Source organism: Eulemur rufifrons, chromosome 2, assembly GCF_041146395.1.
Source record: "Eulemur rufifrons isolate Redbay chromosome 2, OSU_ERuf_1, whole genome shotgun sequence".
Taxonomy (NCBI): domain Eukaryota; kingdom Metazoa; phylum Chordata; class Mammalia; order Primates; family Lemuridae; genus Eulemur; species Eulemur rufifrons.
This window is the reverse complement of record NC_090984.1, coordinates 92,379,750-92,406,455: the sequence shown is the minus strand read 5'-3', so window position 1 is coordinate 92,406,455 and position 26,706 is coordinate 92,379,750. Positions and strand designations below refer to the sequence as shown.

Below are 26,706 nucleotides of genomic sequence, written 5' to 3'. Positions count from 1 at the left end.
GTACATCCACACCATGGAATACTGCTCAGAGAACAAACTATCATTTCATACAAGAACCTGAATGATTCTCCAGAGAATAATGCTGAGTGGGCCGGGCACGGTGGCCGACGTCTGTAATCCTAGCACTCTGGGAGGCCGAGGCGGAAGGATCGCTCGAGGTCAGGAGTTCGAGACCAGCCTGAGCAAGAGCAAGACCCCGTCTCTACTAAAAAAATAGAAAGAAATTATCGGAACAACTAAAAATATACAGAAAAAATTAGCTGGGCATGGTGGCGCATGCCTGTAGTCCCAGCTACTTGAGAGGCTGAGGCAGGAGGATTGCTTGAGCCCAGGAGTTTGAGGTTGCTGTGAGCTAGGCTGACGCCACAGCACTCTAGCCAGGGCAAAAGAGCGAGACTCTGTCTCCAAAAAATAAAATAAAATAAAATAAAATAATGCTGAGTGAAAATGGCCAATCCCAAAAAGTTACATATCATGTGATTCCATTCTATGACATTTTGAAATGACAATTATAGAAATGGATACTACATTAGCCATTGTCAGGGGTTAAGAAGGGGTGGGAGTAGGAGGGAAGTGGTCAGGGCTAGAAAATGACAGTAAGAGGGATCCTTGTAGTAATGGAAATGCTTTTATCTTGACTGTATCGATGTCAATATCCTGATCATGATATTCTATAGTTTTATAAGATTCTACCACTGGGGACACTTAGTAAAGGAATACATGGGATCTTTTTGTATTATTTCTTACAACTGCATGTGCATCTACAATTACCTCAAAATAAAAAGTTTAATTTCAGAAATTAAACTGATACATTGGCAGAGCTGAGATCCAAACCAAAGTCATCTTTCTCCTGGTTCAGGACTCTGCATTGAAGCATAATAAATGCTTATTCAGTTAAATGAAATAAATAGAACTCCTCTTTTTTTTTTTTTAACCTGCAAAGAACTTTCTTGTTACACTGGTCCAAGTCACCACTGGGTAAAGAGAAGAGAAAGGGTAGGAGAGGGTACTTTTAGCATTGGCAGGAACTGTGGGTTTTGTTCTATGATGAATGGAAGAGGTAAAATAAAGGGAACAAGGCCCACTCTGACATTTCCCAAACTTGAATCATTCCCTGACATTCCAGTCTTCTAACCGACTTTTGCACTTCTGTCTTTCACTAAAGAAGAGCAGAAATTCGTCACCATATCGTAGATAAACATCCAGGTTTCTATGGTTTTGAAGAACAAAAGTTCTCAGTGGTATCATATTCCAGCCACTGGTGCAAAGCACCATAAAGATTCATACTACAGAATTGGCTGTTTCTGAAGACAGCACCTAAGTCATCGCAAAATTAACTGCAGGTTATGTTAGCAATCAGTACTAAAACTTGCTTTTTCTAGACAGTTCCAAAAAATCTGAGAAAAGAATTAAACATTAAACACTAATATACTAAAACTTCTGTATCTGCTATACAAAATAATCTATTATTTCAGCAAATATATAAAATGACCATATACTAGATACCATGCTAGATATAGAATTCTCAATAAATTAAGAAAAGCCTGGGCTGTTATACATTTCTTAAAGGTAATTATAGTTATTTTATTAATTTTAAAAATACCTGGCCAGGCGCGCTGGCTCACGCCTGTAATCCTAGCACTCTGGGAGGCCGAGGCAGGTGGATCGCTCAAGGTCAGGAGTTCGAGACCAGCCTGAGCAAGAGCGAGACCCCGTCTCTACTAAAAAAAAAAAATAGAAAGAAATTATCTGGCCAATTAAAATATATATAGAAAAAATTAGCTGGGCATGGTGGCACATGCCTGTAGTCCCAGCTACTCGGGAGGCTGAGGCAGTAGGATTGCTTAAGCCCAGGAGTTTGAGGTTGCTGTGAGCTAGGCTGACACCACGGCACTCACTCTAGCCAGGGCAACAAAGCGACACCCTGTCTCAAAAAAAAAAAAAAAAAAATACCTTTTACAACCAAGCCTTTAGAGTTGAGCAAGGAGTACAAAGCAAACTTAACCTAGCCGCACTGTTTTTTCCTTCTTACAGAAGCAAGTTGCTGATATAACTGTGCAAATTCAAAAATGTAAATTAGACTGTATTCATGAATAAGCAGGATTAGTGTACATGAAAAATTCAACACATGGATACGTTTTTGTTTTCTGCTTCATGTTGCTTCCTTATTGTTCAACAGATGAGAGGAGTTACGGCTCCTTGGGATCAGCATTTTGCATCCATCTTCTCTCCTCTACTCACATATGCTGCAGACCCTAGCACACAGTGACCAAGCCAACAACGGTAGAAGTCATCATCACCACCACCACCACCACCATCATCAGTAACACTTCATTAGTAGCAGTGGTATTACTTAAAACCTCAAGCCCATACAGTAATCCTATTTGGAAATACAACCAATTTCTATGGCTTCAGAGATTTTTGGCTTCTGGGGAAAATCATTTATTGGCAAGGAAGAGGTATAGTTAGATCAGTAAAGAAAAAGGAAATTAGTAAATTTGTAAAGTGTTACAATGAATATCTTTGTTATTAAAGGTTTTCCACATTTAAGATTCTATCCTTAGGATTAATTCCTAGAAGTTAAAATATCTGACCAAATGCTAGAAAGATTTTCAAAGAACTCGAACGACAGTATCAGTGTTTTCTAAAAGGGGAGTATGATATACTCTCTCACCAGCAATGGAGTGCTCATTTTGTCAACTATCAAAAGCTGTGCTGATATGAAAGGTAGAAAAAGCTATCATTCAAATAGTTGGGTTTCCTTTCCTTACTGATGAGATGGAACTATATCCCCCTTTTTGAACTAATAATTGTCAATTTACTTCCTATATACAAATATCCATTAGGATCATAATGTTTTTCTCACTAATTTCTATGAGTTTGATATATATTATTGTAAGCCTTATGCTATCACATTTATTGAAAATATTCTTTCCACTCTAGAGCATTAATCCAAGTAGTAAAAATTTCAAAATTGATGATAATAATTTCCATGTATGGGAGTATGTTTAAATAAATTATCTTATTACTAATTATTAATATATAAATATGAATGCCATATATAGTAATAATCCACATTCTTTGATTTATCCATGCTTAAAATTACTATTGAAATGAAAAGTCACAATGTTATTTATTAAGGATCCAAGAAGCTCCTGTCAGTGGTTCTTTGTCATAAGTGGCAAGCAATTATGTTTTGTTCAAAACAAAAATAATTAGAAGGTCGGCAAATATAAAATGCCAGTTTCTATATTTGTAAGTTAAATCTATATTCATTCCATATTCTGTAATCATAAAGCTGGCTTTCTATCTAAATCTATCTAAAAATAAATATATCTAAAATAAAAATAAAGGAACTCTTTTGTAATATTTAGAGGATTGGTTTAACAGTTATCTTGCAAGAACTGTAGATTTACAACCTTGAGAGAATATATATTTGTTATGACAAACTATATTAAAAATTTACATGTAGCTAATTATTTGAGGAAAATCTGAAAAAAATTCTGATATTTTATGTGTTCTACAATTAATGGCATGCTACAATTGTTGTCAACTATTTTTTCATGTTATCTATATGTCGGAAATTGAGATGTGTCTTATAATTGGTATAATCTAAGATTTAATGCAATGTGGTATATTTACCCTTAGAGCTTATCTCTGCTCACCAGCTCTTTGAAGAAAAATCATGCCTATAACCTCACAGATCTTGCTATAATTAGTTACCCAGAATTGAGCATTTATTTCCTAAGAATGTTTTTGAAAGCATTTCTCCCTTTCCTAAAGTCTATGGATTAATAATTAAGAATCTCGGCCGGGCGCGGTGGCTCACGCCTGTAATCCTAGCACTCTGGGAGGCCGAGGCAGGTGGATCGCTCAAGGTCAGGAATTCGAGACCAGCCTGAGCAATGAGCGAGACCTCGTCTCTACTAAAAATAGAAAGAAATTATCTGGCCAACTAAAATATATATATATAAAAATAAAAAAAATTAGCCGGGCATGGTGGCGCATGCCTGTAGTCCCAGCTACTCGGGAGGCTGAGGCAGTAGGATTGCTTAAGCCCAGGCGTTTGAGGTTGCTGTGAGCTAGGCTGACGCCACGGCACTCACTCTAGCCTGGGCAACAAAGCAACACTCTGTCTCAAAAAAAAAAAAAAAAAAAAAAAAAATAATTAAGAATCTCTAATGGAATATTTTAAAATATTACCCAAATTATTTTCTATTCATATATATACAAAAATATAGAAAATGCTTATAATGTTAAAGGAACAATCCAGAACTCAAAACTGTATACACACACATACACAATACATACATATACTAAGCAGTTATCGTTATAAGACACCTAGTGGAAAGGGGTTTTAGTTTTTATTTTATATTCTTCTATTAATTCATAATAAAAACATCATCTACACTTCAAGTTTAACATGGTGAATCAAGTATACACGTTTGTCTCTATTCTCTCCCCAAATGCTACTTTAATGGCAGAAAAGAATAAAAATGGAACAAACCCACAAGTACAAAGAGAAGAGAGGACAAGAATGCTCTCAGGTGAGAGATGGGAAGTTGGGAAGCTGGAGAGCTGAAGAATGAGTGGTACCATAATTGACTTAACCAGAGAAAGCTGAAACCCTAGCCTAGGAGAAGATGGGGTAGAGGGGAGGGTGAAGGGAAGAAGCCAATAAGAAGTAAGTCCATTCATGTCACAGAATCTAGAAAAGGGCTAGAAATTACCTCGAGGTACCTATGAAGGCAGGCATTCAGAATCAGCCACAAACAGGAAGATTGGATGACATTTTTTAAGGGAAACACATTTAGACTCAGTTCCTCCTCCTCCTGGTTAGATGACCTCCCTCTGTACCCTGGTAGAAAACCAGAGGTTGACTTTCTGGAGAGGCTCTGGGCTTGGGGCCGCTGAGCACAGCTGAGGGCAGAGGTGAGGTCCTGTTATGATGGCCATGGAGGAGCTAATGATGGCAGAATGGTCAAGACAGGGCCCTAGATTCCCATTAGAGAGACTCACCCAGGAGAGGGGCCGTCTGCCTGTAGGTTATGGGAGCAGGTTTTATTAGTCAGATAAATAATTATCCAGAAAGTAGTTTCCAGTTATGGGGTTATACAGTTACGAGGTAGTGGGAAGAGCTGTAGATGGGCCACACACAGCGTGGGGCATCGTAGCTAACTCGCATTAAGATGTTGATTAAGGCCGGGTGCGGTGGCTCACGCCTGTAATCCTAGCACTCTGGGAGGCCGAGACGGGTGGATCGCTGGAGGTCAGGAGTTCGAGACCAGCCTGAGCAAGAGCGAGACCCCGTCTCTACTAAAAAAAATAGAAAGAAATTATATGGACAACTAAAAATATATATAGAAAAAATTAGCCGGGCATAGTGGCGCATGCCTGTAGTCCCAGCTACTCGGGAGGCTGAGACAGGAGGATCACTTAAGCCCAGGAGTTTGAGGTTGCTGTGAGCTAGGCTGACGCCACGGCACTCACTCTAGCCAGGGCAACAGAGTGAGACTCTGTCTCAAAAAAAAAAAAAAAAAAGAAAAGAAAAAGATGTTGATTAAGTCCCAGGCACTGCACCTAGGTACCTCTGCTAGGTACAGATGCTACCTCACTGACTCAGGAAAGGGGTGCTTACTGCTTTGTAACAGATGCCACTTAAGGGGGCTACGGCAGGGCTGCAGAGCAGATTTGCATAAACAAAGCAAAGCTGCAAGTCAAGAGGGACTAGATATCCAGTCAGTATACAAGGCAGGGTCTCAGGGAGTATTGAAGGGAGAGACCTTGATCCTGAAACAAGAGTGCGAGGTGGGAGGTTCGTATCAGGGGCACAGCAGAAGGGTAGCTATGTGAACTGGGACACAAGCCCCAGGGTATCTTGCAAGGCTGAACATGCTAGATTCTCTGAGAACCAAGGAAACCAGAGCTCCTTAAATCTACAAGAATGAGGACAGGATCCTCCCAGATCCCCAAACCAGACAAACCCCAAAGCTGCCTCCGCTGGATGGAACCAGACAGGTTGCACCTGAGCAACTCCGACTAACTCTGAACTCTGCTCATGGACTTGGTGGATTCAACGAAGTCCAATAGTAAATCAGTTTCATGGTCACATATGGTACAACTGGCAACCAAAAGGAACTCTTTGATTGATCTAAGAAACTGAGTCTGAGAAACTGGGTCCCAGACAAGGGCTATTCCTGACACTCTGGGTGTCACTAGAGCTTCAGGGTTAACAGTTCTAGATAGAGACTAAATTATAACAATCTGATCTATTTAAGCTTCCAATGATATTGCTCTCAGGAACTAGGAAGTTTAATAAAATTGCTTTCCAACATCCAGGTATATCAAGCAGACCATGTTTCACAGACACTTGGACACCCTGAAAGCACTTTAGCTTAGAACTCATAAAATCAACAGAAAAAGCAACTTCCTGGTGTACAGTCATATAGTGTAGTGTAGTATATTCTTTCCCAACTATTCCATTCATCTGCATCTCTGGTTGATAACTACATAAAACCATAGAAAATAATGACACCTAGTGTCCAAAAATGTTATTCTGCTTAGAATATAAAACAGAGATTCGTGAGCTATGAACACTGACAGAGTAAGGGGAGATAAGCAAGTATATCTCTATAGAAAATAAGAAATAAAAACACCATTTTTCCTTTGTCCACTAACAACAGAGAGGATTTTCTTACTAACTGCATCCTCTCAAGTCTACAATGAAGACACAGGTTCCCTTTAGATAGAAGGCCCGTGCAAAGGCTGTTACAACCTCACAGAGGTAGCAGCAGGGGCAACTCCAGGCTTCTGTAGAACCACAGCCCCAGTATCAAAACCCAAAAAATTACTTCCTGTTCACCAGTTCAAAAAAGAAAAAAAAAAAAAAAAAGTGAACCAGCAGCAACCTGGGAACTGGTTCGTTCCAAGCCTTGAAGATAAATTTAATAAATTCTTAGATACCTGGTAAAATAGAGTCACTGGTAACTTCTTTCAAAATATTCTTTACTGTCAGGCTTCTAAATGAGGTCACTGTGCCGAAATTGTTTTTTGGGACCTGGACTCACCTCTGCTATCCTTTTCTTCAGGTTGTCCTTTCCCATGTATGAAGCCTGCAGGGAGATGACATTCTCTTCTTTCTGAATCAAAGTTGTCAAGATACTTTTAAAATTCTGATATTGTTTCATGAGCTCCAAAACTCTTCCACATTGTTCAAGACTATGAAGAGAAAAAATATAAAACAGTTAAATGTCTAAAAATAACAAAACCATTCTTTCTCTTTATAATTATTTAACATCAATGATTGATAAAAAAAATTTCCTCCTCACATGGTTTATAATATTGTTTTACCAATTTAACCTAAGAATCATGGTGCATATATTTATCTGACAGATGGTACGATTACTGGATTAGTACTGGCACCAGATCAGTGTTAAAAAGTCACCCAGTGTAAGCTCTGGAAAGAAACACAGGACTCATAACCCTAAGGAATCAGTATCTCAATTTTAACATTAACCAACAGATATCTTAGAAAATGGTTCCTCCCTAGCATTGTTCTAGGAGATTATTTCCATATTAATTGAGCAAGTCACAGGTTGTTTATGAGGACATCTTCTCTACTCAGTCCAGATTTAGTCCTTTTGAAAAAGTAAAGCAGTACACATAATGTGGCATCCGCCTGGGCTCTAATATAGCTGTGCACTCACTCATCAGTCTTGTGACTTTTGATGAGTTACTTTAGCCTCACTGGATCGCAATTCTTTCCTCAGTAAAATCAGAGGGCTGACTAGATCAAATGCCACACACAGGCTTTATCTTGACTTCTGTACCCTCAGGTTCCAGTAGGAAACAGGAGGTGTACTCAGATGGAATTCTGAAGAAAGGATGCCGAAAGGGCCTCTGACAGGCCGCAGAGTTAAGGGAAACTGCCAGGGGCTGAGGCACCTGGAGACGAACCACAGCAAGTAGGTTACGCCACTTGCTGCAATGGGAAAGGGAGGACAGTGCCCCGAGCCACACAGGAGGGCACATCAGGAGGTGTGGGAACCACACTCTGAAACAAAGGGGACCCTGGCCTCTCTCTCTTCTTGCCCTCTCATCTCCTCCTGGTACCCCCCACTTCCTAGCCCAACTGGAATCCCCGGCCTGGGAGCTGCAGTCGGTGGGAATCAGCCTCCCCCCAGGCCCCGTGTAGACAGTAAGGGGAGAAAGCAAGGATGGACAACACCCAGCTGAACTGACAACCGGAAATGCAAGCAATCACACAAAGAGCTAAATCCCCAGAGTAAGAAATAATGTCACATTTTAAAAAGTAAGAATTGCCAACTGGGACTGATAGGTGACGGTCTTCACAGTGCAGAAAACTTTGGAGATGAGGCTGGACTCTGCAAGAAAGGTAGCGGTTACGGACAGGCAGCATTGAAAAGTAGCAGGATGCGGTAGAGTAACGCTGTCCACTCCCAGGGATGCCCATGTGCGAATTCCTGGACCCTGTGAAAGTTGCCTTACCTGCTACCTCACAAGGCAAAAGGGATGTTGCAGAGGTGATTAAATTAAAGATCTTAAAATAGAGATTATCCAGGGAGGGCCCAGTATCATCATGAGGGTCCTTCTAGGAAGAAGGCAGGAGAAGGTGTCAAAGAAGGAGATCTGATGGCAGAACCGAGGTCAGAGAGAAGGGTAAAGATGTGAGCTGCTGGCTGTAAAGATCCAGGAAGGGCAGGAATGTAGCAGGAGGCCGCTAGAAGACGGGAAAGTCAAGGAACTGGGTCTCTCCTAGAGTCTTCAGAAGGAAGACAACTTGATTTTAGGGCTTCCAGCCTCCAAAAGTATAAGGCAATAAATTTATTTTCTTTTTAAGCCACTAAGCTTGTGTTAATTTGTCACGGCAGCAATAGGAAATTAATTCAGGTGGGATGACAATTAGCGTAAGTATACTATAGGGTGTACTTGTTATGCCTCGTAGAGAACCTCTTAGGTGCATTCTGGCTATGATCAACGATTCTAGGTCTTGTCCTGGGGCTGGCCCTGGGAGCTCCAGTGTGAAACCCTCATGTGCTTTCAACATAAAAATGTCAAAACTTAACTGTGCTATAGACACTTTCTCAGATTCAGGAGATTTTTCCTTACCATTCAGTCACCAAAGCTTTCGTATTCTCCCACAGGAGGACTGTATTGTGGCACTGTTGACTCAAAGTTTTTTCTCTGCCATCTTTGAATTGCGGAAGAGAATTGGCCATTTCTTGTAAATGTTTCTTCTCTTCTTCATATCCATCCAGATCCTTATCCAGCTGGATTAGTGATTTTTTCCTTGATTGTGAATGAGAAAAATTTGATAGCCAACTGTTAACCAGTTTGATTCAACACAACTATGGGTAATTTGGGGAAGCTAACAAACTTTAATTCATCCCCCTGAGATTCATGCCAAAATTACACATTTCTATTACGGAGATCAGGAGGCTCTTTGCATTTCCAGAATACTAATTTGGTGTTTTAAATAAATATAACAAGCATACAAAACCATGAGCAGTAATGCTTTTCTGTGATGAGCACACTTGTAAAAGGTGTGTGTTATGCATATGAGACAAAAGTGAGAGAAAAAAAGATGTGCGTGCAGGTGTGTGGGGAAGCCAGCAGGAGGTGGGGGGAGGAGAGGGAAGGATGATCAGCACACAGGGTTCTTGAGGAAGGGTAGGGCAGCCACGGAGAAAGGAAAAGGCCAGGGAAATCCTGAACTTCTCCCTGTGTACAAAGCTCTCCCATATCAAAAAGGAGCCATTTAACTAAGGGTAGACCAATCCTGGTGGGATTAACTCCACCCGTCTAGGTCTAAATCGCTAAATTGCTCACTGCCTCTGCTTCCCTCCTCCACTTTTCTCTCCCCTCCCCTAAGGCTTGCACTCCCTACTGCTCCACCAAAACTGCTCAGCAAGACCCCCAATAGTTTCCACATGGCAAAATCCTTGTTCCATTCTCAATCTTCACCCCGTGTCACTAGTCAGTGGCACGTGACACAGCTGATCACTTCCTCCTTGTTGAAATGCCTTCTTCACGTGGCCCCAGGACTCTCGTGATTTTCCCCCTACTACCCTGGCTGCTCCTCTTCAGTGTCTGGCTGGTTCCTCCTCGTCTCCCTGACCTCTGGGTACGGAAAGCCCAGAGATGTACGCATTGGACCTTGTGTCTTGCCTGTCTGAACTCACTCCCTCAGCAGTCTCATCCAGTTTCACGGCTTGAAACAGCATTCCAAAATGAGGAAAACTCGCAACGGTTTACCTCCAGCCCGGCCCTCCCTGACTCCTGATGCCATCTATTTTTAAGTCTTATTATATCACTACTTGAGGGTCAAATAAATATTTCAATCCTATCTTTTCTAGAACTGAGCACACCTGATGGATCCTTCATTTAGTACCTGACAAACTCCAGTCTTTCTCATTTCAGTTAATGGTCACTCCATTCTTCTGACTGCTCAGATCAAACCTCGGGGGTATTTTTAATTCCAATCTTCCATTTATACCTCATGTCTATGTGTCAACCAATCTTGCGGACTCTGTCTTCAATACATACATAAAAACATAACACTTCTTTCCACCCCCATCCCCGTCCACGCCACCATCTCCCTTCCCCCATCACTGCAATAGGTCAAACCAGACTTCCTGTGTCTCCTCTTGACTCCTACAGTCCATTCTCAACACATCAGCCAGAGAGAAGCGGTTATGATGAAAACCACATCACTTCTCTCTGCTCAGAACCCTCCAATGACTTCCCATGTCACTCAAAGGACAAGCCAAAGTCACCACATGTCCCACAAGGCCCTGCATGAGTTAGGCCACATCCCGTCCATTCTATTTCTGACCCCACCCCCTCTCTCTCCGACTCCCTGCTGCACCTTCTCTTCAAACACTCCCGACCCTGGTACCTACTGCTCCCTCAGCTCAGGCGACTCCTCCTCCAGGTAGTCACGTGGCTTGCTCCTTCTCATCTAATGCCAAGGTCACCTTCTCAGGAAGGCCTCCCTGATGGCCCTGTTGAATTGCAACCCCCTCTTCCTTCCTCACTTAGTTTTTCTCCATAATGTTATCACCACCAGACATGCTAAATATCCTGCTCCTCCCACTGGATTATTAGCTCTACAAGGGACAAGAAATTCTGTCTGTTTTGTTAACCGCTGTATCCCCAATACCTAAAACAGTGCCTGGCACACAATATATATTTTTTCTATTAGTAGCTAAATTAATAATCAAAGTAATTTATTATTTATACATATATGGTTTTTAATTTACATGTTAACATGTCTTTATGAATCTATAAAATCTTTAAAAGTCTATTAAAGCAGTAACTAAATTAATAATTAGTTCATCACCTCATTAAGAACTGGGACACTCCAGGAATGAGAGTCTCATTGGGAATGAGGGCATGGGGAGATTTCAGAGGGAAGGGTACACTGAGCTATACCGAGGGGCTTGGCCAGCTAAAGACCCCTCAAGAGACCACTGAACCTAAGGAACTAGAAGGGGGCAGAGGAGGAGCCAGGAAGTGGAAAAGACTTAGCAAGAGGAGAGGAGTTCCACAAAAGTGACTCTTGCTGACATTTTAGCTTTCAGGCCATACTCTGAATACTGGAATTAAAATAGCAGTAGGTATACAGAAGGTCACTGACCTCAGTCTACCCCAATTCTCAGTCTCTAGAATCAACACTGACTTTAGCTGCTTCTTAAATTCAGTCCTTTGTCCTCCCACTCAGACGCCACCCTAAATCATGTTAGGAGGAGAGGAGGAGACCAGATAACCAAGGAAGAAGCAGGGACAAGATATGGCACATATATCTGCCATCCCTGGTTTCTCGAATATCACATGTGTGGAGTTTGCCAGTCTTCCGGCCTTAACAGAACTCCATAGTAAACACAGAAGTACAGGGGATTTTAAAGTAGCTCATGTACAGTACTTTATGCACATCTGACTTCACCACTCCTTTGCCCAGGAGAAGACACACTTTAAAGAGAAAAAAAATTATCCAACATTTTGTAAAGGCACAATACCAATAAAAAGGAAGCTTGCTTGAAAAGTCTACAGAAAAGCACACTGAACCTACTGGATAGAGTGGGATGGAACAGAAGTAGACAGACCTAGGAAGGATTTGTTTCACCTAATAGGTATTTGAACACACAGAAAGTGTCACCTAGGATGGAAATGGACAGGAACAATACCTACCGATGTTTCACAGCTGGAACAGTAGGATCCTTAAGACCAATTTTACTGATTTGATTCTGAACATCTTGAATATTTTTAAGGAGTTCATTATTTTTGAAAACACAAGCCTCTAGTAACTTGTTTTCCTCAGTGAGCTCCTCCTGTACACCAAAGCCATGTGTCTCAAATAACTGTATTGACACAGCATCAAAAAGTTTTTCACAGGAGGTATCTTCACCCCATTCAGCATCTTTCAAGCTCATATCAAGCTTCTTCAAGCGTTCATCCAAATGTCTGGCATTATCTTTCATCAGATGAATTTCTTCCTCTTTATTTGTTACTGTCAAAGTATTTTCTGATGTCACCTGTGTATCTGAGGCCAAGTGGCCTGTAACAGACTCAACAGGGAGTTTAGATATTCTGAGAGATGCCAAAAAATCTTCCAGAGCTTTGAGGGCATCTCCAATTGTCTGCACCTTGTGGTTCATTTCTTCTAGTTGTGTTTTGCATTTCACTATAATATTCTGCATTGCATGTAGGTCCAATGGGTGTAATTTCTTTAATACAAAGTTGTCAGACTCTTCTAAATTGTTACATATTTCAATCTGCTTTGCTATGGAATCTTGGATAGTCTAAAATAAAAGTAAAAAGAGCTAAAAAGACTCAGGCAGAAAAAAGAAACAGTGTGCATCAGGAACTAACACCAAATTACCTGACTAGATCTGATCTAGAAAAATGCTTCTGAATGTAACCAAAGCTGTCAGTTTCAACATAAGGAAACATTTTAATTACAAATGTTCAGATGGGCCTGTTGTTTCACTATCTGAGACCCTTCCTGATGTTTCAATCCCCAAAAGAAAACAAGTATATAAATCTATTGCTTCAAAGCAAATAATTAGAAAGTGAACCGCTGAGAAATCTATTTTATAATCTGAAAAATAAATATCTTAGATTTCAAGATGAGATTTGGAATAAGAAAATTGTATAATATGCCAGTTTAAGCACACAATTCTAGTATGATATTTAGGAATTCAGTCACTTAAGAAGGTATTCATGAAAAAGGCTTCATTTTGAATTCAAAGAAAATATGCCATTATTTACTCCAGGGTACCTACCTCCAAATTAGTAAGGAATTAAAGAGCTGAGAAATAAATAACAAGTCTAAATTATTGAAGATTTTTTTTGTCATGGCTTATATTCGAAATCTATACTATGATGAATAATTAATGACTCATAAATATCTATAAATCTCTGAAGGATGGATTATTCTGTAAATATAATGTGAGAACATATATTTACCCTCAGGTTTTGACAAATGCCATCAGCATCAATGAGATAAAATTCCTGGATGGTCATTTCCTGCAGGGGCAGGTCCAAGCCACACAGGAGGAGCAATTCTTTCTCCACAGGTAACACAATCTGTAGTGCTGTCTCTAAAGACTCCATTCTGCGTAAAAAAATAAACCAGACATGAAGGGAAAATACAGCAGAATTGTATCCTACAAAACACAGTAACACCATTATTTAACCAAGAATATAATTATTCCATAAAAATATATATATTACTATGTACAGATCATTACTAATGATTTCTCCTTTCACTCTCAAAAGTGTCTCAATATCCAAGCAGTCTTAACAGTTTAACAGATATCACACTGAATGGAAAATTGTGAAACATACCAAACCTTTGGAAAAAGCAAAGGCTTTCCCTTTCTTTGAAATAAAAATATTGAATGTAATCTAACTTCACACTGATGACTAAGAAACCACGTAATTATTTGATTATAATTATGGGATAATTTGTTATTTGGAAATACAATGAAGTTCAAAGAACGGGCACTACTGGTGATAAATTGAGATGTGTGCATATGGAGAGGTGATATATTGACTCTGTGCCTCAGTTTCTTCCTACATAAAATGGGAACATGTCCTAGCTATATATCGCCAATGTATATGGGGTAATGACACCGCTCTCGTTTCAGAAATGAAGAAACCACTGCGCAGAAAGGTTATGTGACCTGGCCAAATTCATGTCCAAGAGGAGTCAGTGGGAAGAGTGTGCCTCTTCAATGGCCTTAGGAACCTGTCAGACCTTAAAGTCCATTTAAGTCTCTAGTTACTAGTATGGCCTGGTTGTATTATTTAACCTGAGTAACATTTTCCTTCTCACTAAAATGGCAATCATAATGGTAACCTCTCTTATGGTTGTTGAGACATTTAAATAAAATAACACACTCAGTATGGTAATAGCTTTGCTTAAAAGATCATTTTAAAATTTAGCAAATTTATTAAATTCATGGCTAACATATCTCAGAATTTTACCTGGCATTAAGTGTCATCTGAAGCTCTCTTTCCTTTCCCTTTAATCTGTCTCTGTCTTTAACTATACAAGGCTTCTTTTCGTCACTCACAAGATTTTCTAACTGCGATGAAGTGATTTCAAACTCTTTCCAGCAAGCATCAGTTTCATTTTTTAAGGCCTGGATAAAACATATAAATTAATGTATCAACTAATGGGTAATAGGCACAATTCTTACAAAATGAGACAGTCGCCAACTGTGGGAGCAAACACAACGTGTTCCGAAAATGTTTCAAAATATCTTCCAACCACCTACAAGTGAACTATCCTTTAGGAAATAATGACATTAACTATGCTCTCAGAGGACCCACTCAATGAAGTCAAGGCAGTTGACAATACAGCTGTCAATGGTATCCAAACTCCCTTCCCCTAAGGTAGAGACACAGAATACAATTTAGAGAGATACAAATAGACATAAGAACAGATAATCTATTTTCTCTATATAGTAAATTTTTGTTACCATCCAAAAGAAAATTAGAGTGAACCAAAACTGTTTCTATACAAACAAGAAGTGAATGAAATTAGCTTATGATCTATAATTAATACCTATAATTCTATACTATGCCACCTCCGTATTTTGTGCTTTTATTATTTCTTTAAAGGCACTGCTACAGAATCCTACTGAGAGATCAGTAGTGTAATTTGTTCTTCACTTTCCCCAAAGATTAGTACAACTTTCTAACCAGCTCATTATTGAGTCACTGGGGAAAGGTCTCCAGATAGTTTCTTAATTGTGATGAAAACATGATAAATCCATCACTTGAACGATAGGGATTTTAACACATTAATTTTGCATATCAGATGAAAAGTAGAGAGGAGCCAGATAGTAGAGTGTGACTGAGACCTGTCACAATAAAATGAAGGAAGCTAGAATATAAGAGGGGACACTGTAGGAGCCACCCAGGGCCCTTTTCTCCACCTGCGAGGGTTCACTCGAGTGCACTCACAAGCATGCAACAAAAATGCTACGCTGCAATGCACAGATAATCTTCAAAATTAGGAAGACACTTATTTGTAGAGCTTATGATGTGTGTACCCACCACTGATAGATTATTCTTTCTCTTGCTCCTGAGGATTGCAATACTTCCTCTGCAGGAAGATGACCCATCATTTAGAGTAAAAACACCTCCACTGTCTGCCCCTTAATGCCCAACATCAGACAGTCAACAATTGGTGCACAGAACTTTTAGACGATGTGACAATCTCACCAAGATGATAAATGACTAAAACTAATATTCAGAGTCACTGGTTTGTTAATTTTGGAGCAACTAAGGATCAGGTTGAAAGTGCCTGCAAATGTGTTTTTGACTAATTCATCTGAAGCCCCTACGCACAAAAGCAAACAAACAAACAAAAAAAAACCTTTTCAAGCCACAATATCTGCAGTACCAGACTAGAACACAGGCAATAAATTAGGATCCTGCATCAGAGTCTTTCGTCGGTTTAGTACCTGAAAGCAAATCACTTTCTGGAATAAGGTGATATTCGAAATGCAAACCAACATAGAGAGTTGTTTGGAAACATTTAGCATATGTGATCTCAACAAAAATGGTGATGTCTATGCCCATGGTAGTAGTATTTTCTAACAAAAGAGATAACCAGAAAAATAATATTTTTAGTAATTACCTGTAGATCTGTCAGTTTATCCTGCAGACAAGAACTACTCCTTTCCTTTTCAGTAGAGAAATCAGAAGTAATCCTGAATGCATTGTTTTGCAGGTGTAGTTCAAGAATCTCTTTGTGTGTATCATACCTGAGAAAAAAATTAAATGCAACATTATAGTACTTAATTTTTAAAATAAGACAAAAATTTTTTTAATTAGTGTCAATTGTACACGAAGAAATCCCATGGGATTTCTGTTTAAGTTACTGGACCACATGCTAGACTAAAGGGAAACAAAACTACTAAAAAGCATAATATGTTTGCATTCATGAAAGATTTTTGATGGATTTTCCAGCTGTTTAAAAAGAGCTTACCTCTCTAGTAAAGTATTTACAGATGCACTGTGATCCTTCTCGTACGTCTTTGTAATGCTTTCTTCTTGTTGAGGCTCTAACTCTGATGCCAGGTTAAAATTCGAAATTGGTTCCACTGCCTAAGCAAATATGTGAAACAGTAAACATACTATCTTAAACATACTTAATTACTGGGAAAAGATAAATGCCTTATGCTCAAGGATATATCGATTCTTTATATCCCAAACCAAGACAGAATACAATTTTTTTGAGACGTCTCAGCTCTGAGAAAAGTCTTCCCATAGGACAGTGGAGATTTATTAGACTGAGTCTCACCTTCTAATTGGTATGACAGCACGGTAAAAGACTCTCCCAGGCCCTAAATGTTGTTCCTGCCTGAGACCACATGGCCGTAAAGTAGGCAGACAGTCAAAAGTAGACACAAGCCCGACACATAGGAGAAAAACTTCTGAAAACAAACACACCTTGTTCCTTCCCCACCTCGCACATTCTGACTGGCAGTCTTGGGCAGATATACAGTAAGTGCCAAATTACCTAGACTTCAAGAGTTTAGAAAATTTAATTCCCGAAGAAAGTAAAATATATGATAATGAGGAAAAGGAAAAAGTAAACAATAAATGAACTTGTTCATCTCACTGAAACTGAGGCATGTGTGCAGCTCAAGCTGAACCTCTCCTACCCTCCATAGCAAGGTACACAGTGTGCATTCATAATGCTCCAGAACGGTCTCTGTCTGAAAGAACTGTTTGTATACTCAGAGGAAGATGAGGTTATGCTCGCTATAGCTTTGGTTCATTGCATCCCAATTCTTTGAAAATCAGTCTTCCTTGCATTATGTAAGCAGGTATTCTCAGTTGATGAAAACAATCAGATAATTAAAACCAACACTTAATTAATGAGAAGTGGATTGTTGTCCCCCTGGCCTTTCCATTGGGTTTACTTCTAAAACACATTATCCACATGTACCACCTTTTCGGGTGATGGCTGGTTATCTGATTTTGCAAATGGCCCCTCACTGTGGAAATCCCTTCCTCTGTTCTCAGATGTGGTCGTGGTCCCCCTAGGAAGGAATCCAAATTGCATATTAAAGTAGAGTAAGAAAAATGAAACTTAAAAGAGAATAAATAATGCCTAATGTCATTTGATTTTGCGAAAGGCTTCATCTCATTTTACCCTGAAGCAGAGCTGTTCTTATGAAGGAGGAGCTCGTTTTTCGACGGGCCTGCCATCGTGGGCTGCAGCGCCGTGTGAATCTCGGAAGCGCATTTCAGAAGTCGTTCTGTCTTTTGTTCATAATCTTTGAGTGCTCTCTGCACTTCTTGCTGACTCTTCTGTGAAGTCAGCTCTTTGCACAGCTCCCGCAGGACATCCATGTGGTGATGAAGCTGGTACCGAATGCCGTCCTCGGAAAAGCAAGCCTAATTGAAGAAGTAAGGCAGGAAATGTGCTTCAGATGAGTTTACATGATTATTCCATAAGGATTAGAAACGAACAGATGTGTGTGACGTTAACAACGCATTCTTTCACAGGCCATCTACTGGGTGCCTGGTATGACAGCAGGCACTGGAGGAAAAAAGATGAGGAGGTCAGCCCTACAGGAATTAGCAGTTCAGTAACACAAACACACAAATAACCAGCACGTGGTGTGAAAGGTGCTATGCTAGAGACCCCACCTGCCTTAAGGAGACAGAGAAACCCTCCTCACGAGAGGAAACCATGTGAGCTGGATGCAGAAGGAACAAGTACGAGTTCTCCAAGTAAAAGGGGAGAGAGGACATTTCCAAGAAGGATCCAGAAGAATCCTCAAGAAGATGAAAAGCCCCCAGATGTTCTGGAAGAACCAGGAGTCCCATGTGGGGTCCTAAAGGGGGGTCCCGGGGCCAGACTGTGAAGGAACTGAGTGGTCTTCTAAGAAGTTTGGAGTTGTCCTGAGGGACATGGCGAGCCAGAGACATAAGATCCACATATCAAAGGCTCAAAAGGATAACTCTGATGGTGGGTGTGGGAGAGGATGCCACCATCCTCATACTGAGACAACAGCCCTGGCGTAGGTAGGTGGCACCACAAGCGGAAAGGGAGGAAAGGAAGCAGCCGCTCTGAAGAGTACCAGCTGGGACTTGGCAACAGACTCCATTAAGGCTGAGTGGGAGGGAGGGAAAGGAAGAGGGGGGCATTTGGAGACAGCAACCCCTTTCATAACCAAGACACAGAATATAAAAGGAGGCAACGTTTCAGAGGAGATATTATTGGTTCCGTTTAGGACATGCTGAATTTGAGGTCTCTGAAAAATACCCATGACATCAAATAGAACATGGAACTCAGGTGAAAGGATTCGGCTGGAAAGATTAAGGTACTGTCAGTGCAAAGGAGGCGGGTAAAACCCCAGAGCATATAAAATCACCTACAGGAAGCAGAAAATTAGTCAAAAATGGACACCACTCCCCAAATCAAAACATTAAGGTAACAGAATAAAGAAGGGAAATTTGTGAAGGACACTAAAAAGAAGGACCCACTGCCAAACTCAATTTTTTTTTTTTTTTGAGACAGTCTCACTCTGTCGCCCAGGCTGGAGTGCAGTGTCATTATCATAACTCACTGCAGCCTCAAACTCCTGGACTCAAACCATCCTCCTGCCCCAGCCTCCCAAGTAGCCAGAACTATAGGCATGAGCCATCACGCCCAGCTAATTTTTCTATTTTTTTGTAGAGGTGGGGTCTTGCTCTTGCTCAGGCTGGTCTTGAACTCCTGGCCTCAAACAGTCCACCCACCTTGGCCTCCCAGAGTGCTAAGATTATAAGCATGAGCCACTGTGCCCAGCTCCACTGCCAATTTTATGTATTATATATAATAGCAAAAGAGACTGATATTGGAAGAGTCACAGCAGTAGAAAGTTAGAAATGAAAACAGGGGTCACTACTGTCAAATATATAAAAACAATCAAATATTAAATAGGATGGAGACCAAAAAGAGATCATTAGATGTGCCCCAGTTACTTTATATCCTGATTTGCTAGTTTGCACAAAAGCTGTGCTTCTGAGGACACTGTGTCCTAACAAAAGCAACTGTAGGTACTTTGGTAACCGTCCACACATTTGTGACCAAGAGAGTCTCAGGACAAAGGCCAGTGAGTCACACTAAGGGAAATCATGAAATATTAACTCAGTGATGACTTTTCTCACTTCTAAAAAGTAGAGCACAGGCTCTAGTGAGAGCTTGAACCACAGAAGTGATAATCCCAGAGGACGAGAGAGCTAGAGGAATTTTCGGAGCAGATTTAATCCTAGGCTAAAGGCATACACAACTATTTAAGGTAAACCCCAAAACGATGACAAAATTTCTGTGGAAAGAAGCTGTTGTACCTCATGTTCTTTGATGAGACCCTTGGTCCTTCCTCTACGAATAAGTTTCTTTTCTTTATTTATTTGCTTTTCAAGTTTTAAAATGTTGTCACTAAGCTTTCCTTTTTCAATACCTATTTTTAGTTGTTGAATATACAAAGACAGTTCATGATGAAGAGACTGCAAGAAACAAAGGACTATATTAGCTGTGGGAACAGAACACACTGAAAAAGTATTTGTAGCAACAATAAAAATATGTATAAAAACAAAAGGACAGAAATAGAGCTTAAGTGATATTCTCATTTACCCATAAATCTTTAGGAAGAGTGTTTTAAAACATCCCAGACCCATAAACATATATATTTTTTTAATTTTAACAACTAAAAATGTATTTTCGCTGTGAAAGACACTTAAGAAAACGAAAAGACAAGCTACAGATGGGAAGAAACTATATGCAAAACACGTATCTGAGCCAAAGGAGACATAAGTAAATCTACTGTGTATCCCGGCAAGAGGAACATTAGGGGAAAACTGTGAAAATGTGAACAAAGTACAAACTTTAGTTAATAATAATGTATCAATATTGGCCCATTAATTGTGTCAAAGGTACTATACTAACTAATGTGTGATGTTAATAGAAGAACCTGGGCATGGGGTATACTGGAACTCTCTGTAGCAAGTATGCAATAATTCTATAAATTTAAAACTATGAAATTAAAATAAAATTTAAAAGTTTATTTTAAAAAGCATTTTAGGAGTACCCTTAACAGCACTTAATTCAATTACATATACATATAGATATATGCACACATACACTTAAAATTCAACTATAATTCATTAATTATACATTTTAATATTAATTACCATTAATTATCAGAACACAATCTCAGTGGTAGATGCTTTACATAAATCCTTGCAACAATCCTGCCTACAGGATTAGGTGGTGTTATTCCCGTTTTATCAGTGAGGCTCCTAAAATTAAGCCTTGCTGACTCGGGGTTTGCCTGGCACCACAGCCTACGCCTATTCTGCCATGAAACTGCGTAGGAAACCTGGGATCGCAGCCTGCAGGGGTCAGCCCATCAGGGGAACCCCAGGAATGAGTCTAACAACAAACAGGCCCAGGATCCCACCTACAAGCATCAGCCCCAGGTACATAGCATGTTCTTACCTCCCACTTGGCACAGATGGCGCTACTCTTTTCTTCCAAAGATAGCCTTACATCCTCAGTTGCATTATTTTTTAGCTCTTCAACAGCTTTCAAATACTTGGTCAGACTTTTAGTATTAGAAATTATTAGTGCCTCCTAAGGAAAAAAAAAAAAAGCATTAAACAAAAAAAGCAAATAAGACCATAGAAACCTCATTCTATTGCCAAATCCTCAAAGCTAATTTGGTCTGTCTTTGTAACAGGTAGAACTAAGAAGGGAGTCTCTGAAGGCTATTTGAAGATTTATGGAGACTTCTCTTTGTAAATTGAGGTTGATATCCCTTTTGGACCTTCTGAATTCTTTTGAAAAGAGTTGCAAAATATTTATTATTCAAATATAGTTACATAGTTGAGGCCCAGATTAAGACCCCTTCATGACATTCAAAATGATGTTTGTTGGCCCTTTGATAAAAAAAATTAAAAGGCTTATTGTATAGGGTAATGAGCCACTGGCAATGTTTCCTCTAAAGTTCTTAAGTATTGAGCAGACAACCGTACTTCACAAGCAATACAAAATGACGAGCGTAGCAGCACGTGCTAGAGACTAGTGTTGCAATATGACAAAATTCACAGGAGGGCTAATAGGCAGTTATGCACTATTGTGCAAAGCAGAGTTGTGCTGCCAGAAGCCCACATTATCTGACCATCAAGTTCAAACTTTTGCCCAGGGCCAACTGTGTTGGCAGTCCCGCCCCAGGGAAGGAGTAGCAGTATGTAGCCAGGGATGGGACAGCCTTGCCAGGGATGTGTCTGCTCCTTCCCTGGCACACTCCACGGGAGCAGAAACCTAGCCTAGGAAACTCGTGAATGACAGCGTGAAAAAATAGGTTGGGGCCTGTGAAAAAGCAGAAAACCTATAGGAAAGAGAAGACGACAGTTATTCCCGGGGAGAAGCAATTTGTTCATTCCCTCATTACACGTGCATTAAATGATACGGGCTTGCTGCAGGTGGGGCACCACGCTGAGCTCCAGGTCCTCCTCTGAGGGCTCCTGAGGAACGCCTGACTCCGACCTAGGGGACACCCTAGCCTTGCAGGCCAGCAGGGCGCTCCCACAGCCACGTGTCCATGGAGTCCCAGGGGTCTCAGGGCAATCCCTGGCAGGGCAGGGACCTTGCTTCTGCTGTGAAAATGTATCCACTGCACTAAAGGCCAGAGGCAAAGAAGGGGGGATCCAAAAGATGGTGAGGAAAACGGATGAGGATGGACACCTCAACTCCTTTCTGGTAAAGATGAAGCCTCTATTATTTTTCCTTTTCTCTTTCCTGAACAGATCATATCTGCCCTCCTGAAATCCAGCCTAGTGATTATTTAAAAGAACCACTGATTCTTAAGGTCAATTCAGCACCCTCAGTATCCTGGGAGCAAAGTGGGGGAAAAAGATGGAGGGAATTGGTCGATACTGGAGGCCAGCCAAGTACAAACAGCGTAAGATCAAGCAGGTGAGGGCTTTTAAGGTCATGGGAAAAGCAATGATGAAATGGCTGATATAACAGGTTCCAGTGTGGTTAATAATCCAGGAAGCAAAAATAGGGTTGAGGCCCAGAAGTGACATGAAGAGAGGCTAGAGAGAGTCCCTCCTGTTCATAAAGCGTGGGAGCAGCTTAAAATGCCCAGCTCATTTTAAGTGTTTGATAAGTATGCTAAAAGCTGAATAAGTAAACAAACAACAGGGCACATACTATTCTACCTCTCCAATGTGTCCCAGGGAGGAGACACTGTTTAGCTTTGCTTCCAATGCCCTAGCATCTCCAACAGTGTTAATTAATAGTGAGTCTCTGGTTTGGTTCCATCTTAAGCTGCAACCAACTGCCTATCAAACCATGAAAAAACCAACCTGAAACTGTCCCCATACAAAACAGCATTATTAGTCTTTACCTACAGATGAGTATATGTCTGTAAATAACTCTTACCAAAGCATTTTAATAATAATAGCATTCTTTTACATTCAGAAAATTTGAACTATGCAAAATGCCTTCACGTTCCCTATTTTTCATTTAAAGCCTCACAACAAATCTGGCAGCTGGATATGGCTGGAATTATTATGCCCATTTCACAAATAAAAAGGCCAGAGAAATTAAATTCTCGTTCCATGTCCTAGAGTCAGCTGTGCTTTTTTATACTGTATCACTGAGGACATTCAGCAGATCCATAATAAAATTTGAATTAAAGGCCGGGCGCGGTGGCTCACGCCTGTAATCCTAGCACTCTGGGAGGCCGAGGTGGGCGGATCGTTTGAGCTCAGGAGTTCGAGACCAGCCTGAGCAAGAGCGAGACCCCACCTCTACTAAAAATAGAAAGAAATTATATGGACAGCTAAAATATATATATAGAAAAAATTAGCCGGGTATGGTGGCGCATGCCTGTAGTCCCAGCTACTCGGGAGGCTGAGACAGGAGGATCACTTGAGCTCAGGAGTTTGAGGTTGCTGTGAGCTAGGCTGACGCCACGGCACTCACTCTAGCCTGGGCAACAGAGTGAGACTCTGTCTCAAAAAAAAAAAAAAAAAAAAAAAAAAAAATTTGAATTAAAAATGTCTCCATTTGAATATTTATTTTTAATAGTCTCAGGGGAACAATGTATGATACTGGGAAACTTTTTAAAGTTATGGTAACTTTGTATATCATTACAGTGAAGGAAACATCGTGATTTCAAACAAGATAGGTAGCTAATAATAAATATCCTACACTTGATGGCTGAAAAGATTCCCACCTTATATTTTGAAATGAGTCCACCAGGGCTCTCTCTTTGCCCAAGTAACTGCTCAGCCCTTGTAATATATGATTCAACTTCCTTCAGTGATTCTTCCATCTTCAGCCTGACATCCACTTCTGGAGAAATGTCAGCTGAGCTCTTCAACACTGCAGCAAGTTTTGCTACATTGATCTGCAAAGACAAAAAAATTCTCAAATTAACACCTGGCCCAACATTTTAGTAAATTCATAAGTTAATATATATTTTCTTTGAGTAGCAACTCAAATTTTCCCACTAGACAAAGGAATATCTGATTTATTATATTCACATTTGCCAATATGCTATAAATTACAAAGAAATAAAATATAATGCAAAAGTAACATTTTACAAAATATTTCTAAACTAAAGGGCTAGCTTACCCACCCACAGACCGCTCAGTTTTAAAGAAGAGATTTATTAAATAGGGAATATTAAAAAAGAGACCTGGACTTTCTCTTTAGCTTCTTGAATCTTTATCTGAAGCCCAGCCTTGATAACATGTTGGAGGGACTCCGGGCTTGAAACACTTTGTATATCCATTTGTAAAGTATCCTCCGCTCTAGCCATAAGCTCATCATACATAGAGCCTTTGGCAATAAGATGCTGCAAAAACAAATTGAAGTGAGATCACAATGAACATTCTGATTATGTATTAAACATTAATTGTAACAATCCCATCAGGAAACCAAAGAAGTTCATTATTTATCCAAAATTAGGCAAATTTGTATTCTGAAAAATGTTATCTCAAAAATTCATTTTGTTATTTTTTAATACAGATTCTGAACATGTTCTTTTACAGATTATTCTTTATATAGTAAGCATATCAATAAAATAAAGACTAGAAGTAATACAACGTCAATAGAAAGAAAATGAGTTGAAAGAATAGTAAGAAACGTTAAAATGAAGTTGTTCTAAGTCAATTTATCACCGAAGGGAATTCAATAAGTGTTACTGAAGGAAACGGCTATTGGAAAATAATCTTTTTAGAACTTTGCTTTATACTATATAGGAAAAACAAAGTCCAGATAGATCAGAAAGTTACATAAAAAATATGAAATGACAAAAAGATGACATTATCCATGAAAATCAATCTGCTGTCTGGGTGTGGACAGCAGGCATAACAGCAAAGACAGACATGGCTACATAAATTTTAAAAACCTCTGATGCAAAATAAAATAAACAACTTAAAAGTCAACAACCTGGTAAAAATATTTGCTACAAAAATAAAAAAGGATCATAATTCAAAGAGCTTGTAAAATTCAGTAAGAAAAATACCAAGATCCTAAAGAAAATTCTAAAACTACAAGAATAATTCACAGAAACAAATATCTAATAAATATATGAAAGATAGTTAAATCTTACATGTAATAAGTACAAATTAAAATAATGAGATACCACTTTTCAGTTTTCAAGTTTGCAAAAAATAATTTTTTAATTACAACTCAGGGTGGCATGAGTATGAAAATACAAAAATTATATTGTATGATACCAGCAATGTAAATGTTGATATTAATTTTCTTAGGGCAGTGGAATTATAGTGATTTTAATATTCTGAAATTAGCACATTCATATATAATTTCCATTTTTCCCTCTTTTTAATTATAAAAGTAACAAAAAAGCTCTTGTAAAAAAAAAAACCAAAAAACTAAAAGTTGCAGCATGTAAAGAAAACATTCCTCTTCTCTCCCATCCTCTTCTTAGCTGTCATTTAATCAATCATTTACAAGCTCATTTAAGAAATATTTATTTTATGTCTACTATGTACCAGGAGCTATACTAGGAGCTGGGCATCATGCAGAATCAAGTCAGACTGAGTCAGTTATTTGTATATCCTGATAGGTATTTTTCTATGAATGTAAATGCATAGAGTATAAAAACACAACTCAGTCTTAAAAAACACAAATGAGGGCAGGCATGGTGGCTCAAGCCTGTAATTCCAGTACTTTGGGAGGCCAAGGTGGGAGGATCACTTGAGGCAAGGAGATCAAGATCAGCCTGGCAACAAAGTGAGACCCTGACTCAAAAAAAAAAAAAAGGCAAACAATAACAACAACAACAAAAACAAAAAAACCCCACATATACAAATGAGAACATATTATCCATATTTTCAGCAACTTACATTTCTTACTTAAGAATATATTTTGATCCGATAGAGATCTACTTAATTCTTTCTTAATAGAAGTATATTTTCATATATTTATATTTTTACTGTTTATAAGAGGAATCATTTTTACTGTTTTGAAAATATTTTTAAATAATTTTAAATTAAAAAATACTATTTTAAAAATAATTTTTAAATATTGAATTTCTATCTTATTTTTTTCATTAAAATAAATTCTAGATAGAGCAAATAAATATATAAAATAAAATCAGAAAAGCATTGGCAGATGGCATGATACATTTATATAATATTTTCAAAGCAATAAAAACTATCATTCTTATAAACAATGAAAACACAAAATGCTGAAAGGTACACCTTTCAGAAAAGTAGGCTTAGAAAAATTATGTAAATGCTCTTTTATTCCAGGGACTTCCCATGTTGTTGTAATTTATGACATGCTCTGTAGGTTTTATAGTTGAGCTGGAACTCAGTAAAAAGCTCAATGATAACTCCTTTCCCAGGAGAACAAAGTAATATTAAAACACACTCTTGCCTCATTGCCTTTCAATGAGTTAATTGCCTGAGAATAAAGACAGAATGGAGTTCTAACAACATTAGTCATCCTCCTAGCATCAAGTAAGGAGAGGAAAGTGGCTTAATCAGTAGATGAAGTTTCAAAGCATAGATTATATAATCTCTTATATTCACACTGCACTGAGCTATATGTGACTGAACTCACTCACTCATCCCTCATTGCCCTCTGATGCAAGAGAATATTTTAATCCCCATTCTATAGCTGGG

General features: G+C 39.3%; 1 protein-coding gene across 2 annotated transcripts in view; it reads right to left on the bottom strand.

The window, feature by feature from the left end:
- SYNE2 (spectrin repeat containing nuclear envelope protein 2) overlaps positions 1–26,706 on the bottom strand; it is a 256,293-nt gene that overhangs the window by 175,130 nt on the left and 54,457 nt on the right. For both annotated transcript variants that reach the window (XM_069487386.1, XM_069487397.1), the window contains exons 19-31: positions 24,249–24,407; positions 23,784–23,957; positions 21,035–21,169; positions 19,885–20,043; positions 17,732–17,943; positions 17,495–17,585; positions 16,526–16,644; positions 16,175–16,301; positions 14,512–14,669; positions 13,489–13,636; positions 12,211–12,821; positions 9,130–9,309; positions 7,068–7,218 (exon numbers count right to left, since the gene is read on the bottom strand). In XM_069487386.1, coding sequence (XP_069343487.1) covers positions 7,068–7,218; positions 9,130–9,309; positions 12,211–12,821; positions 13,489–13,636; positions 14,512–14,669; positions 16,175–16,301; positions 16,526–16,644; positions 17,495–17,585; positions 17,732–17,943; positions 19,885–20,043; positions 21,035–21,169; positions 23,784–23,957; positions 24,249–24,407 — 2,424 coding nt within the window. The remainder of the gene's footprint in view (positions 1–7,067; positions 7,219–9,129; positions 9,310–12,210; positions 12,822–13,488; positions 13,637–14,511; positions 14,670–16,174; positions 16,302–16,525; positions 16,645–17,494; positions 17,586–17,731; positions 17,944–19,884; positions 20,044–21,034; positions 21,170–23,783; positions 23,958–24,248; positions 24,408–26,706) is intronic.